Raw genomic sequence first — 14073 nt, 5'->3', positions numbered from 1 at the left:
TCTTTTCTCTCTTCTTCCTTAGAGGGGGAGTCCTCCTCTATCTATTCTTTAGCCTCTAACTTATTGATATCGACCTAAGGAGCTAGTCTCTTAGCTAGAGCAAAGGGATAGGTAGCTACAAAGTGGCCCTAGCGCCTATAACGGATATAGGCTCTAGCCTATTAATATACTATATATACTTCGTTGTTTATCTACTTTGCTTATAGCATATTTGTACTTCGTTTTTCTCTATTCTACTATTACTTTCCTCTACAACCTCTATTAGCTCCCCTCTAAGCTAGGGCAGTATAGGTTATATTAATCTTAGTTATTGGTATATCTCTATCTATATCCTTCTCTATATTTGTATTAAGCTTAGGTCGCTTCCTCTAGGACTGCTAGTATCGTTCCTCTAGGTAGAGGGCCTCTAGGTTAATAGCGATCTTATAGTACTTTGCAATAGCTATAGCATAGTCGTTCTATAGGACTCCCTATCCTATTATAATATATTTTAACTTTAGAGAGAAGTATCATTATAGTCTAATAAGTTGTACTTTATTGCTCTAATTAAGTCCTTTAGCCTTTAATAGCTTTATCTTAAAGCGAATAATAAAGGAGAAGAATAGCTTATTATCTCTTTAGCAGAGTATATCTAGCTCTGTTAAGGCTATAACTTATTTATAGAGGTCTATATAGACTATTATAAAATACTTGAGAAACGTTTCTAGGTTATAGTTGTAGCTAGGTCTTTCCGACTTATAGAAGGCTATAACTTTGGCTTAGACCCTCTAGCTAAGGTTCCTCTAAATGAATATCTACTAGTCGTAGAAGCCCCTAATAAAGTCCTAGTCTACTACTAGGATATATACTATTATAGCCTTCTAGGCGGTAAAGAGCTCCTTTTTATTATCGAAGGGTTGTCCTATAGAAAGGCGCTTCTACTACGCTTAGGGAGCTGCTAGAGCTATAGTGTTAGTCGTCGGAGCTAGGGCGTTGGCTACTATAGGGGCATTTATAGCCTAAGCTATAGTAATCTAGGCTATACAAAGTTCTTTAATAGTTGCGTTTTAATATACAATTGTCTTTTATAAGAGTTAGAAGTGTTTATAGACCTAATCTAGGTTTAGGACCTACAAGACGTCTAGGTTGTTTATAGTAGCGTCTAGTCCGCTTAGTACCGGCGTTAGAATACCTAGTATACTACTCTTATCTATATCTAGAAGCAATAGCTACTTTATCTATATAAAGGTAGTTGAACTGTAATATACTAGCCTTATAGCGTTTATAGATAAGTGTACAATATTCTATTTAACTACCTTAAGGAAGGAAAAAGGAGAAGTATAGGCTATAGTCTTTGTGTATAGAGTTTTTTAGGGGCTTGCGAAGTGGGTTTAGACCAACGTTATTCTAGGCGCGAGGCGGGCCTGCTATAGGTCCGTCCTAGAGCCGCTGTGGATCCTAGGCGTAGCCCTATATACCTAGCCTGGGTATAGCCTAGTCTATAATACTCGCCTACTATTAGCTTATAACCTACTACTCCTAAGCTCTTAGAAGTGTATAAGGCCTACTAAGACCTCTTCTCTACTGTAGATCGACCTCCCTTACCTCGCTATACTACGTTTAAACACTATATCGATTTCGAAGATAGTACAACTACGCTATAGAGGCCGATCTACCTTCTTAATAAGAAGGAATTAGAAACCTTATATAAGTAGCTTGTAGAGGCTTTAGAGAAGTAGTAGATCCGCCTTTCTACTAATCCTATAGGTACACCTATTCTATTTATTCTAAAGAAGGGAGGCGAATTACACCTCGTTATCGACTATTATACACTTAATTATATTACCTATAAGAACTATACTCCTATTCCTTTGATTAGCGAGATCCTTAATCGCCTATCTTCTACGAAGATCTATACTAAGCTCGATTTAAAGGATATATACTATCGGATCTAGCTATACGAAGACGACGAGTAGAAGACTACCTTTTATACGTGCTATAGCTACTTCGAGTTTATTGTAATGTTGATAGGCCTAGCTAATATACCTACAACCTTCTAGACTTATATTAACTACGCCCTCTCTAGCCTTATTGACGTTACCTATATTATATATTTAGATAATATACTAATCTTTAGCAATGACGAAGCTAAGTATAAGCGGTATATATACGAAGTTTTAGAACGGTTATAAAAAGCCGACCTCTACGTCAACCTCCCTAAGTGCCAGTTCTATATATATAAAGTCGAATTCCTTAGGTTCATTGTTACTCTAGAGGGCATTAAGATAGAACTATTGTACGTTGAAGCCATTACATAGTAGCTACTACCTTATAGCGCTCACGATATCTAGGTATTCCTTAGATTTACTAGCTTTTATTATAGGTTCATTTACAACTACTCGAAGATCTATACCCCTTTTACTAACCTACTCTAAGGCAATCGTACTTTTAAAATAATATAGAATACTATCGATATATTCTATAAACTATAGTGTAGATTCTAGGAAATGCCTATCCTATACTATTTCGACCCTAGCCTACCGATCTACGTTGAGGTAGATACCTCGAAGTTCGCTATTGACATAGTCCTCTCCCAACTGTTCGAAGGCTAGTAGTACCCTATTGTATTCTACTCCTATAAGTTTAGCCCTAAAGAAATACGCTATAGCACTAGTGATAGGGAGCTACTTATACTTGTCGACGCCTTTTAGGCCTAGCGGCATTACCTCCTATATTCGTAGACTATTGTAATCGCCTTTATTAACTACCTAAACCTCGAGTATATAAAGATAAAGAAGCGGCCTTCTATATAGTAGCTACGCTAGAGCGATAAGCTTATAGAATTTAACTTCGTTATTAAGTATTGCCCTAGCCTATAGAACCTTGCTAATAGACTCTCTTAAAGACTAGACCTAGTAGAAGGCCTTAACGACAAAGGCGTTGAGAACTCGCTACTATAGCTCCTAGAGGAGTGTATTACTATAGGAAAGGACTATATACTAGGGCACTGCTCTATAGTTGGGGCTGTCACTCTAGCTATATAGCTGAGACCTAGTATAGGCCTTAGAGAGTTGGAGGATATATATAAGCTATATAAGTAGGAGTTTAATAAGAGTGTTACGCCTAATATATACTTTAAGGAGGGCTATTAGGAGGTCTCGTAGTATATAAGTAGCGATAAGCGTTACTATAAGCCTATAGCTAGGGACGAGGGAGAGGTAGCGGCGTAGAGGCCTTGCCTAGATGACGCTTTTCCATTGGTCAACTATAGTATAGACGGAAGTGCCACCTATAGCTTAGATAGACCTAGTAAACCGTCATTAGAGCGTGGCTTCCTAGAGGCCTAGAAAATATATATAAGGGAATCTAGCTACCTAGGCCCTAGGTAGCGACCCCCCTTGGACTAGATGGCCTATAGTAGTCTAGCTAGTAGTGTATATACGCCTAATTATCGCCTATACGTCGCTATCGCTATTAGGAAGCTAGTAGAGGATAAAGGCTAGCCTTTTAAATAGCAACTAATCTAGATATAGGAAGTCGATTCCTAGGTAACTAAGGGCGTTTAAAAGACGGCTCGTATATATAGGCAGTAGAAGTGTAGAGACGATAGTATCCTATATTACAATGGCAAGATCTATATACCTATAGCCCTATAGTATACACTTTTAGCACGCTACTACAATGCTATAACAAATAGCTATAGTGGCATTAGGAAGATTTGTAAGCGCCTAATATACTACTACTACTAGCTAGATATATATAGGGAGATCGATCAATATATAGTGGAATACGTTATATACAGCTATACAAAAGCAAGAACCTACCGCCTTTATAGCGAGCTTATAGCGTTGCTGGTTCCTAAGCGCTTATAGTAGGATATTATAGTCGACTTCGTCATTGGCCTGCCTACCTCTATCGACCCCTATATATATAAACCCTACGACGCTATCCTCGTTATCGTCGACAAGTTTACTAAGTACGCCCTCTATATCGTAATATATAAGCAGCTCTAGGCTAGCGCCTTTGCCTATCTCTTCTTTGATTATATCTACCAACTATTTGGCCTACTATAGACCATTGTTTCCAACTATAGAAGCTTATTTATAAGCGGGTTTTAGTGTATACTCTACGACCTCTTAGATATTATATAAAAACTAAGCACTATATACTATCCTTAGACTAATAGCTAGATAGAGAGGTAGAATTAGGCGTTGGAGTATTACCTATATACTTACTATATATAAGAGTAGTATAACTAGGCGTAGAAGTTGGCTCTAGCTAAACATATTTATAACACTTTAGTATATTTAGCTATAAAGGCAACCCTAGTATACCTCCTTTATAGCTACTACCTACGCGATCTAGTAGATCCGCTTATAAATAGCTTGAGCAACGTTCCTATTGTAGAGGAGCGTGCTAGGAAGCTCGCTAAAGATCGGGAAAGAATCTACGAGGCCCTAGTATAAGCCAACGAAGGTTATACGAAGTGGTACAACTATAAGTATACGCCTATAACCTTTAGAGTTGGCTAGTAGGTTTAAGTCGATTTAAGGTACATTCGTTAACGGCGCCTAAATAGCAAACTTGTAGATAAGTATCTTAAGCTATTTAAAATCATTGCTAATATAGGTAGTAAGAAAATAGTATATCGCTTAGATCTCCTACCTACGTTTAAGTTCTATTCTATTTTCTCTATTACGATACTTAAGCCGTTCAATAGCAACCTATAGGAAGTGCTTACGTACTACGATTGTATATAGGTCGTTGTATAGAAGTAGTATTAGGAGGTCGAAGCTATTTTTAATTATATAGGGCCACCTCTCGATAGGTATTTCCTTATTAAATGGAAGAACTATCTACTAGAGGAGAACACCTAGGAGCTATATAGATATATTGATAATAGGCCTTTACTATACGTTTACGAAGTATATATTTAAGATAAGTATAGGCGTAGGTGATAAACGGCGGGAACGTAACGAGGACGTTAAACAGCGCTTTAATTAAAGAAAAAAGGAAAGAAAAGGAAAAAGAAAAAACAACGTAAGAACTATCTACCTACCTAATAGCTACCCCCTATATCGCTAAGTCCTTCTCTAAGCCCTAGATCAACTCTATTATAAACTCGTCTATCTATATATTATTAGCGCCCTCCTCGCTACCCCCCCCCCCCTCTTTACCCTCCTTTAACGACGAACCTTAGCTCTTTACTACTATTAAAATTTCATTCTTTGATTATTAGCTATATATATGCTTTATAGATATAATAGACTTATAGACTTACTACTACCCTCTCTATACGCTTCTACTACTCCTCTAGCTTAGCTAGCCTCTCTACTACCTCCTCTAGTGTAGTGCTAGGAGGAGGGGGAGGAGGTAGGAACAGCGTAGGCACGTCGACGAAGCGCTAGAGGCGCCTCTTCAATATACCCTCCGCCTTCTATACCTTCCTCTACTGCTCTAAGAAGTTCTTAGAGTAGGCGGTAGGGGCGACTAGGGTACTGCTAATAGCCTTGTAGGCTATTGTAAATACGTCGACGACGCTTTGGACAAGCGTAGCTAGCTAGAACGCGCTTAGTATATATATTATATATATAGGGGAGATACTTAAAAACTTACCCTTTTATTGATAGTAGGGTAGTCCCTTTTATAGAGGGCTTCGATAAAGCTATAAACTATAGTGAGGGTAGTAGGATAAATCTTTATTTTTTTAGAGGGATTAGCAATAGTGCAATATATATATATAATAGAAATATAGATTTTAGCTTCAAAGCACTAAGATCAACGCCTTTAAAGGAGAAAGGCAATTTATAGCTAGGCAAATATAGTTATTTTATATATACTCGACGTAGTACGAACTAGAACCTATAGGTATATTAGATACAACGAATATATAACCTATATATAGATATATACTAGCTTAATAGTAGTAGATAGGGGCGCTACCACTATCGAAAAACTTAGCTATACAACGGCAATAGCTACTATTGTTAGTATATATATAGCCTACGCCTTCGATATACTTCGATTATACTCTCTATATTTATAGAATAATATAGGCAGCGCCTATAGGGACTTTCTTCTTAGGCGTCGAGTCAAGGTCACTAGACTACTATACTATTAGCGATTATATTGCTCCCTATCTATACCCTCTCTATATACTACCCTTCTCTTATAGCCGAAGCTGCTTTTATATAGAGTCGGAGGCTCGGATTCCTTTATCTCTTTGTCCTTGTCCTTCTCCTTCTTCTCCTCCTTCTTATCGTCGTTAGTAGGCGTAGCTACTACGCTAGACGTATACTCTATAAGAGCTATAGGCATATCGTTGGTAGGCGACTTTGCCTTGTTAATAGGGCGCTTTTTAGGCGCTACGTTGATAGGCTAGAAGCCTAGGCTCGAGAACAACTTTGATATAATTGCTTCTACCTAGTATATTAGCAGTGTCTGCCCTATACTATCTATCGACATCTTAGCGTTGAAGGTCATTTATAAAGCGTAGCTAGAAATAAATAAGTTATTTAAATCTACTACATTATTAGTATACTATTATATTCTTTCTACTAGCTATATAGCAAGTTTGCTAGCTATATAACCCTTATACACTAGAATCGCTAGAGCTATCCTGTCGATCAAAAGCTATTTTGCTAATCGACTAAACTATTGTAGGGCGACCTACCGAAGAGAGGCGAGGGCAAGAGCGCTAAAAAACGAATTATCTATAGAGCGAAAAAGTTAGCTATATATATACAATTAGAAGGAGCATTAAAAGGAAGTAGAGGGTATATATACAATTGTAATCGTAGGCTAGTATTGTATTATCGTCGTAGTAGGCTAGGCACTTAGATAGGCTAAGCACTTACGAAGATAGTGTAAAGGAAGAAAGGGAGAAAAAGGAAGGCTAGGAGCTACGAGCTTAGAAGATATACTTAGTAAGGTAGTCTAAGCTTAGAAGGCTTAAAATCCTATATTTCTTATATCGCGATATTCTAGTAGAAGTTTCAATTCCCCTTTTCTATATATATAGCGAAGGTGCTTAGGACATATATAGTATATACTCTTTACCCCTTTTTCTTTCCTACTATTACCCTAAATATATATACCTTCTATTTAGTTCTATTTAGCTCTATTGTTGTCTTTCTATTTTAGGCCTAAATAGGCCTTGAATAGGTAGCCCTAGATCTAAATAGGCCACTTCTATCTAGGCTACCCTAGATCGTATATATAGAGGAGCAGTTGGATCGATAGAGGCTACGTATATAGGAAAATCGTAAGCTACATATACACTATCCGAACTACCGCTATACGATTTGCTGCTAGTAGGCTAGGCTATAGGCCGAAGTACGATCGATAGGAACCATATATATAGCAAGATTGTAAGCTGTATATACGCTACCTAAACTACTGTTATATAGTCCGCTGCTAGGTATATAAGGCTATAACTCGAAGCGCAATCGCTATACCCTTTAAGCTATAGTACGGCAGTCCCTAGGGTTAGGGACCTTAAAGGAGAAGGGCCCTATTATACCCTAGAACTACTCTAACCTATAGGACCTGCCTTAGTACCTAGTATAGCCCTTGGGACGTACCTCGGCACTTGGCACAACCCTCGGCCTAACCACCTTGCCCTATATCCAGTACCTAGTATAGCCTAGCTAACTATAAGGCACTACGTAGGTCATCTACGTACGTCACTAGGGTATACGTCAGTAGCCCAGATTACACGAGCTACCCAGAGGAGCGATCGGAGAGGTATAGAGCTAAGCGAAGTATAGGGCATTAGGCTAAGCAAATATAGGGAACTAAGACATTAGGTTAGCAACAAAGCGGATTAGGCGTACTTAGAGAGCTATATAGGCGCTATAAGATAGCCTAGGAAAGGATCTACGAGCTTAGGAATGGAGGCTAGCTGATGTAGAGGAAGATCGAGGGCTAGGATAGGAGAGATAAGGAGGATAGAACCTATAGGCAGTGAGAGAGGCCAGCGTTTAATGCAACTACCTATACCCCCCTACCTCGTAGCTACCCTATAGCGTGTGCTCTGCGTGTGCCTTGCTTGTACTCCGTCACTTCAACGTATACCCTCTTCCTTCTAGGAGCCCCCGCTTTTGACACTATCCTTCTAATAGCTCTTTCGACTATTTAATTAGAACCTTCTTAAGTTCATTCTAATATACAATAGTACAATATAGAATTAGGTAGACGAGCGATATTATAAAGAGAAGGAAGCTATTAAATAGACATTTATATCTACGAGGTTTATAATACTAGGAGATGAAAGCTATTAAATAGGCATTTACAGGGTCTATAACGTTTATTAAGCATCTTTCCTTCGATATATAGACCTCGCTAAATTTATATATACTCCTCGCTATTATAGCTCACTTTGTTGATAGCTAGTTCAAGCTCTAGACAAAGCTCTTATATATAGTTCCTCTCTTTGGCTTATACTCTAGCGATATACAAGCTATAGAGATTATAAAGGTCCTCTACAACTTCGATCTAGCCTAGGATATCGGCTTTTTCTAATGTAATAATATATCCTTGAATAATATATATATTATAGCGATCCTCGACTATATCTAACCTAAGTTCCTACCTATAAGAAAGTAGTAGCGACTTCGTTGTCTTAGCTATATCGTCAACCTTATTGTAAAAGCTTTCTTCGAAGCTTATACTAAGGAACAAGAAGATAAAGGGTCTAGGCTAATTAAGAAGCTCTATTACATTGTCCACTATATCCGCTATAGCCTACAACGCTATAACGCCTTCGTTAAAGTAGCCTAGTTTAAATAGGCTAAGAAGGAAGCGGTAGATAACTTTAATACGCTTTTGACTAGGCTAGAGGATGTTGTTGAGCTCCAATTAGTAGTAGACAATGATATAAGGTGGAACTTGGTCTTCCTAATAATCTAACGTGCTATATAATTGTAGGACTCTATACACCTCTACTATATATAGTCTATAGCTAAGAAGGATGGACTTTCGCCTAATACGATATTAACTAATTAAGATTAGTGAGCGTTGGCTAATATTAAGGATATATTAAAGCTATTTATAGATGTTACTAAGTTGTTCAAAGGCAATAGGCCTACTATACCTACTATTGTTGGTACAATGCACTTCCTATTCAACGAACTAAAGAAGAGGCTTGGCCTAGCCTAGATAGCTATTACATTAGAGATACTATCGCTACCAACGCTATTATATAGACTATAACGCTAAGCTAAGCGACTTCCACAGTGGTTAGAAAAATATAAGCTTGATCTTCTACCCTCTTAGCTATCCAATATACCCTTCTTATAAGCAACGATAGCTATAAGCGACAAACTAGCTCTAGAGGTACAATTCGTTTAAGACGGTATATAAATAGCGATTATAAAGCTCTAAGAATATATTAGCCTACTCGACGACTTACTAGTATACTGGTTTACGATAATCTTATATCCTAGGTATAAGATAAGGTAGATATAAAAGAACCTTCTAGAGGATAAACGTGAAAGCCACCTTACTACGTTCAAACAGTGTTTCTAGGAGCAATACGCCTATATAGAGCTTCCTATAGAACTAGAGCTAAAGCCTTCTATTAAGCATTCAAGGTATTAAGAAAGCTAAGGAAGCGACTACTTCCTTACGTCCTCCGACTATTACGAAGATATAAGCTATTATGAGAATAAGGTTAATAGCTACCTTTCTAAGCTACCTAGGTAGGTTAAGAAGCTGCTCAAGTGGTAGGTAGCGTATACCAAGGAGTTCCTACAGCTATCCAAGATAGTATTTGACTTCCTCTCTATCCTAGCGATGTCTTCTAAGTATAAGCGACTATTCAGCTATACTAAGTACTATATAAGCTACCAACGACACTTGCTTTATATAGATTCAATTAATATACTACAATACTTAAAGAATTAGGTGAAAAATAGAGAGTTCTAAAGCGTAGATGTTTGTCGTCGACAGTGTTAATATCTGCGTAGGGCGTAGAAGGTCTAGGTAGGGCAGCGAGGTCTACGTAGGGTAGCGAGGTCTAGGCAAGGCAGCGAGGTCTACATAGGGCACGAGAGGTCTATATAGGGCAGCGAGGTCTAGGTATAGCAGCGAGGTCTGCACAGGACGTAGGCGATCTTAGATTATATAAGCAATTGCTTAGTCAGAAAAAAACAAAACCGGCCACTCTAGATTTTATTGTATTTTTAAGCTTTTTAGCCATTGCGAGTGCCATTGAGCTAGAGTGCTAGAGAGCTAGAGAGCCAGAGTGCTAGGCAGGGCATGGAAAAAGGAGGTATAGCATAGAATAGGAAGGTGGGGCATAGAAAAAGTGGGGGGGGGCTATCAGGGTTAGGGATATATATGGCGATTGACAATTACTTGATGACGAGTCGATTGAACACAACCAACTCAATTATCACCACGATCTACGCAATTCAATCCAAATCGAGCCTTATATTTGAGTTGATTGAGTTATTGGGAGCCTTGGTAGTAACTGGAAGTGTTGCTCGGCCAACCCTAACCCTCTAGGTTTCAGCTCGTGGCCAGACGGACCCCGAAGCGGACCCCACAGGGGTTTGTTTCCTCCCGATCCGAAGCCCGTTGCCAAGCCCGGGAGTTGCGCATGGCATGACGATCAGAGCTGTCCTTTGCGCATCACTTGCATCAATCGATCAAGCCCTCAGGGCCCCCCGACTTACCGGCACCCCAGACAACGCCATCCCACCTCATTTTCGGTGCAACTTGCGTTGCCAGCGATGGTGTAGAAACTCAATTGTCGCCCACGACGGAAATCGATGGAACGCCCACCGTGGAGCGCCAGGGACAAGCCGCCCTCGACTGCAACGGCCGACAACTGTTCGCTCATGCCTTCGACCGTTGCTGCCGGCGCGCCGACCGACGAGGCGGGTGCCGGTGCACGCCGCAGGAAGGACTCGCAAATGACCGCCGCTCACCTGCCGTCGCCGGTCTTGACTCCGAACGATCCTGCCCCGAACGTCGTCGCCGACCAGCACCTGCCGCAAGACCGAGCATTGTCAAGCCCAACCCAGGGCGTGCCCACACCAGACCCATCCAGCGACAGCCAGAGCGATGCCGAGCCTTTCAGAGACTCCCTTCCCAGCGACCCATTTGGGGCCGACAGAGACCGTGACCGCAGCATGCATGTTACCAAAACCCGTAGCAGATCAAACACAAAGACCAGCAATCCCGATGGCGTCAGGCGCCTCTCGGCTTCAAAGATGCAGCGGTTGACCGCCGCCCCGGATTCGCTGCCGGTGGCCGCCATCGCGGATCGCAAAATTGGTGAACCGCCAATTACTGCTAGCATCGTCGAGGCGAGCAGGCGGCTTTCGCGGGCGACGGAGGAGCACGCCACGCAGACGCGGACGCGGCGGCTCGAGGATGATACAGCGCCAGGGGCCACGCCGGGGCGGCCGGTCATGACGGCCCGGACGCTATCCACGCCACCGATGGGCAGGAGGAAGTCCGTGAGCCAGCCGACGACGCAGCAGTCTCCCCGCCGCAACTCGTTTCAGCCTGCCCCTCGGCCGGCCCCGCTCGACTTGGATGGAAAGAGCAATTATTCGGGCGCGACAGGCAGGGCGCCTGCGGAAGCTCGGGCTGATAAGGCGGAGCCGGCCCCTCCGTCCCCGATCCCGGTGTCGATCCCGCTGCCTCCCATGTCCATACCTACACTGCTGCAGCTGGAACTGGCCGGCGAGCGGCCGAGCCCCTTGTACATCCACCCTTCGCACACCCGCGACATTCCATACGAATCGAGCGCCGTCAAGTTTGAGCGCCTCAAGAATTTCCTGCTTCTTCCCTGGTTCCTCGAAAGGGTCATGGCCTTTGGCGTTGCGGCCTGCTTCGATGCTTGGCTGTGGACCTTCACCGTGCTGCCCATGCGGTTCTGCATCGCCGCGTCCGTGCTGGTGCGCTGGTGGACGTACGTGATCGGCAAGGAAATACGCTGGTTGGTTGGCTTTGTCTGGTACGGCTTGGGTCGGATGTGGCAGCGCGGCCGCCGCGGTCGCTCCGTCTCGGCAGCCGACACTCAGCGAACGCCGGCCGAGGCGTCCAGGAGCCGGAGCCGTGCCCGAGGCGTTGCCGCAGATGGGGCACCACACCCTAGCGGGGTTGCCGCCACAGATGCGGATACCTCCTCACGGCCCGGCGCGCTTGCGTCCAGGAAGCGGAGCGCAAAACCTGCGGGGACCTTCGGGCACCGGCGCACCAAATCTAGCCCGTCCAACCTGACATCCTTCCACAAAGCCGATCTTCTCCAGGGCGCCATGATCATCTGCAGTTCCATTGCGCTCATGAATCTCGATGCCAGCCGGATGTACCACTTCATCCGGGCCCAGTCGGCCATCAAGCTGTACGCCATCTACAACCTGCTCGAGGTCGGCGACAGGCTGCTGTCTGCGCTCGGCCAGGACGTCTTCGAGTGTCTCTTCAGCACCGAGACGCTGTCCCGGAATAGCTCCGGCCGCTCCAAGGTGATGCTGCCGCTCGGCATGTTCCTCCTCGCCCTCGTCTACAACGTCCTGCACTCGGTCATCCTCTTCTACCAGGTCATCGCGCTCAACGTGGCCGTCAACTCGTATTCCAACGCGCTCCTGACCCTGCTGCTCTCGAACCAGTTTGTCGAGATCAAGAGCACCGTCTTCAAGCGCTTCGAGAAGGAAAACACGTTCCAGCTCACCTGCGCCGATGTCGTCGAGCGGTTTCAGCTCTGGATCATGCTGATCATCATCGGCATGCGCAACGTGGTCGAGGTCGGCGGGCTGTCGGTGCCGGGAGCAGGGAGCGAGGACAGCGGGCCGAGCAGCATCCCGTTGCACACGTCCTCCATCCTGCCGGCCAGCTTCACCATCCTGCCATCGTGGCTGTGGTCCGGGGAAGTCCTGTCTCCCTTTATCGTGGTCATTGGCAGCGAGATGGTGGTCGATTGGATCAAGCACGCCTACGTGAACAAGTTCAACAACATCAAGCCGTCGTTCTATGGCCGCGTCCTGGACATTCTCTGCAAAGATTACTACACAAATGTAAGCCGGACATCCTCTTTGCTGCCATGCGGGAACAAAACAAAAGCTGACATGCCCAGGCCTTCGTGACCCCGTCCTTGACCCGCCGCCTGGGCCTTCCCCTCCTCCCGCTCTCCTGCCTCTTCATCCGCGCCTCGGTGCAGATCTACAACATGTTCCTCGCCACCCACCTGCCCACGCCGCTCCTCCCGTCCACGCAGACCTCGCTCTCAGTCGAGTCGGCCACGCCCTCCCCCGCCATGCTGGCGGCGCTGGACCGCCTCGACAACCTCATCCGCACCGCCCTGGGCCGCTCCGTCTTCGGCTACCCGTTCGCCGACCAGCTGTCGTCGTCCTCGTCATCGGACAACGGCACCGCCGAGACCGCCGGCGGGGCATCCCACTGGCCGTGGCGGTGGTGGCGCTTCACGAGCGACGACGCGATCGCGGCGCTGACCATGGTGGTCGTCTTCCTGCTGCTGTTCCTGGTGCTGCTGGTCGTCAAGCTGGTGCTGGGCATGGCGCTGCTGCGGTACGCGCGCGACCGGTACGCGCGCATGAAGGCCAAGGAGCAGGCCGTCGCGGCCGGGCTGGCGGAGCGCGAGTCGTTCGACGCCCAGGGCAAGCGCACGGGCGGGTACGGCCAGGTCGAGGTCGGCGAGGACCGCCGGCGCTGGATCTTTGGCGACGACGTCGACGGCTTGCGGAAGGCGGTCGAGCGCGACAGGAGGAACGAGGAGAGGGCCGAGAGGGAGAAGGAGAAGGATTTCGGCCATGTGATTCGCTATGAGATGGTGGCGCGGCGTATCTGGTAGTTGGTTCCAGAGTTGGGTGGTATTGATTTTCGCTTCCGAGACGAAGCGGCCTGGTAGGGTTGGGATTGGCTTATTCCTTGTTTTATTGCTGGCGTCGGTTGCATGGACTGGCGTTCGTTCAGAGCACGGCATAGATACCTCAATGAACTTCCCGAGATCACCATCATCTTCGTTGTTGTATGCTGGTTTCTGGTTACAGGCCAATTTGTCTGGGCACATTAAAACCCCTGGATGTTCTTTTACCCACTCGCTTCTGGACCGGCCTCTCCGCC

The 14073-nt window shown here is 44.6% G+C and overlaps 3 protein-coding genes across 3 annotated transcripts; all 3 read left to right on the top strand.

The window, feature by feature from the left end:
* Positions 1-8589: 8589 nt before the first annotated feature.
* On the top strand, positions 8590-8889 carry THITE_48000 (uncharacterized protein; the record flags this gene model as incomplete). The annotated part of the gene is given in 2 exon segments (XM_003650060.1): positions 8590-8751; positions 8770-8889. Coding segments are annotated over 2 exon segments (282 nt in total), but the record flags the coding sequence as incomplete, so codon positions are not given.
* An 834-nt stretch (positions 8890-9723) lies between these two features.
* Positions 9724-9885, top strand: THITE_47801 (uncharacterized protein; the record flags this gene model as incomplete). The annotated part of the gene is made up of 1 exon (XM_003650059.1): positions 9724-9885. A coding segment is annotated over one exon (162 nt), but the record flags the coding sequence as incomplete, so codon positions are not given.
* Positions 9886-10589: 704 nt separating this feature from the next.
* THITE_2109372 (uncharacterized protein) lies at positions 10590-13921 on the top strand. Its single transcript, XM_003650058.1, has 2 exons — positions 10590-13007; positions 13067-13921. Exons 1-2 carry the CDS (start codon positions 10755-10757, stop codon positions 13799-13801), a joined length of 2988 nt encoding a protein of 995 aa, XP_003650106.1. The 5' UTR covers positions 10590-10754; the 3' UTR covers positions 13802-13921.
* The last annotated feature ends 152 nt before the right edge of the window (positions 13922-14073 follow it).

The sequence above is a fragment of the Thermothielavioides terrestris genome, chromosome 1 (assembly GCF_000226115.1).
Source record: "Thermothielavioides terrestris NRRL 8126 chromosome 1, complete sequence".
NCBI classification, from domain to species: Eukaryota; Fungi; Ascomycota; class Sordariomycetes; order Sordariales; family Chaetomiaceae; genus Thermothielavioides; species Thermothielavioides terrestris.
Note: the sequence above shows the minus strand (reverse complement) of the source record. Positions and strands in the feature narration are given on the sequence as shown.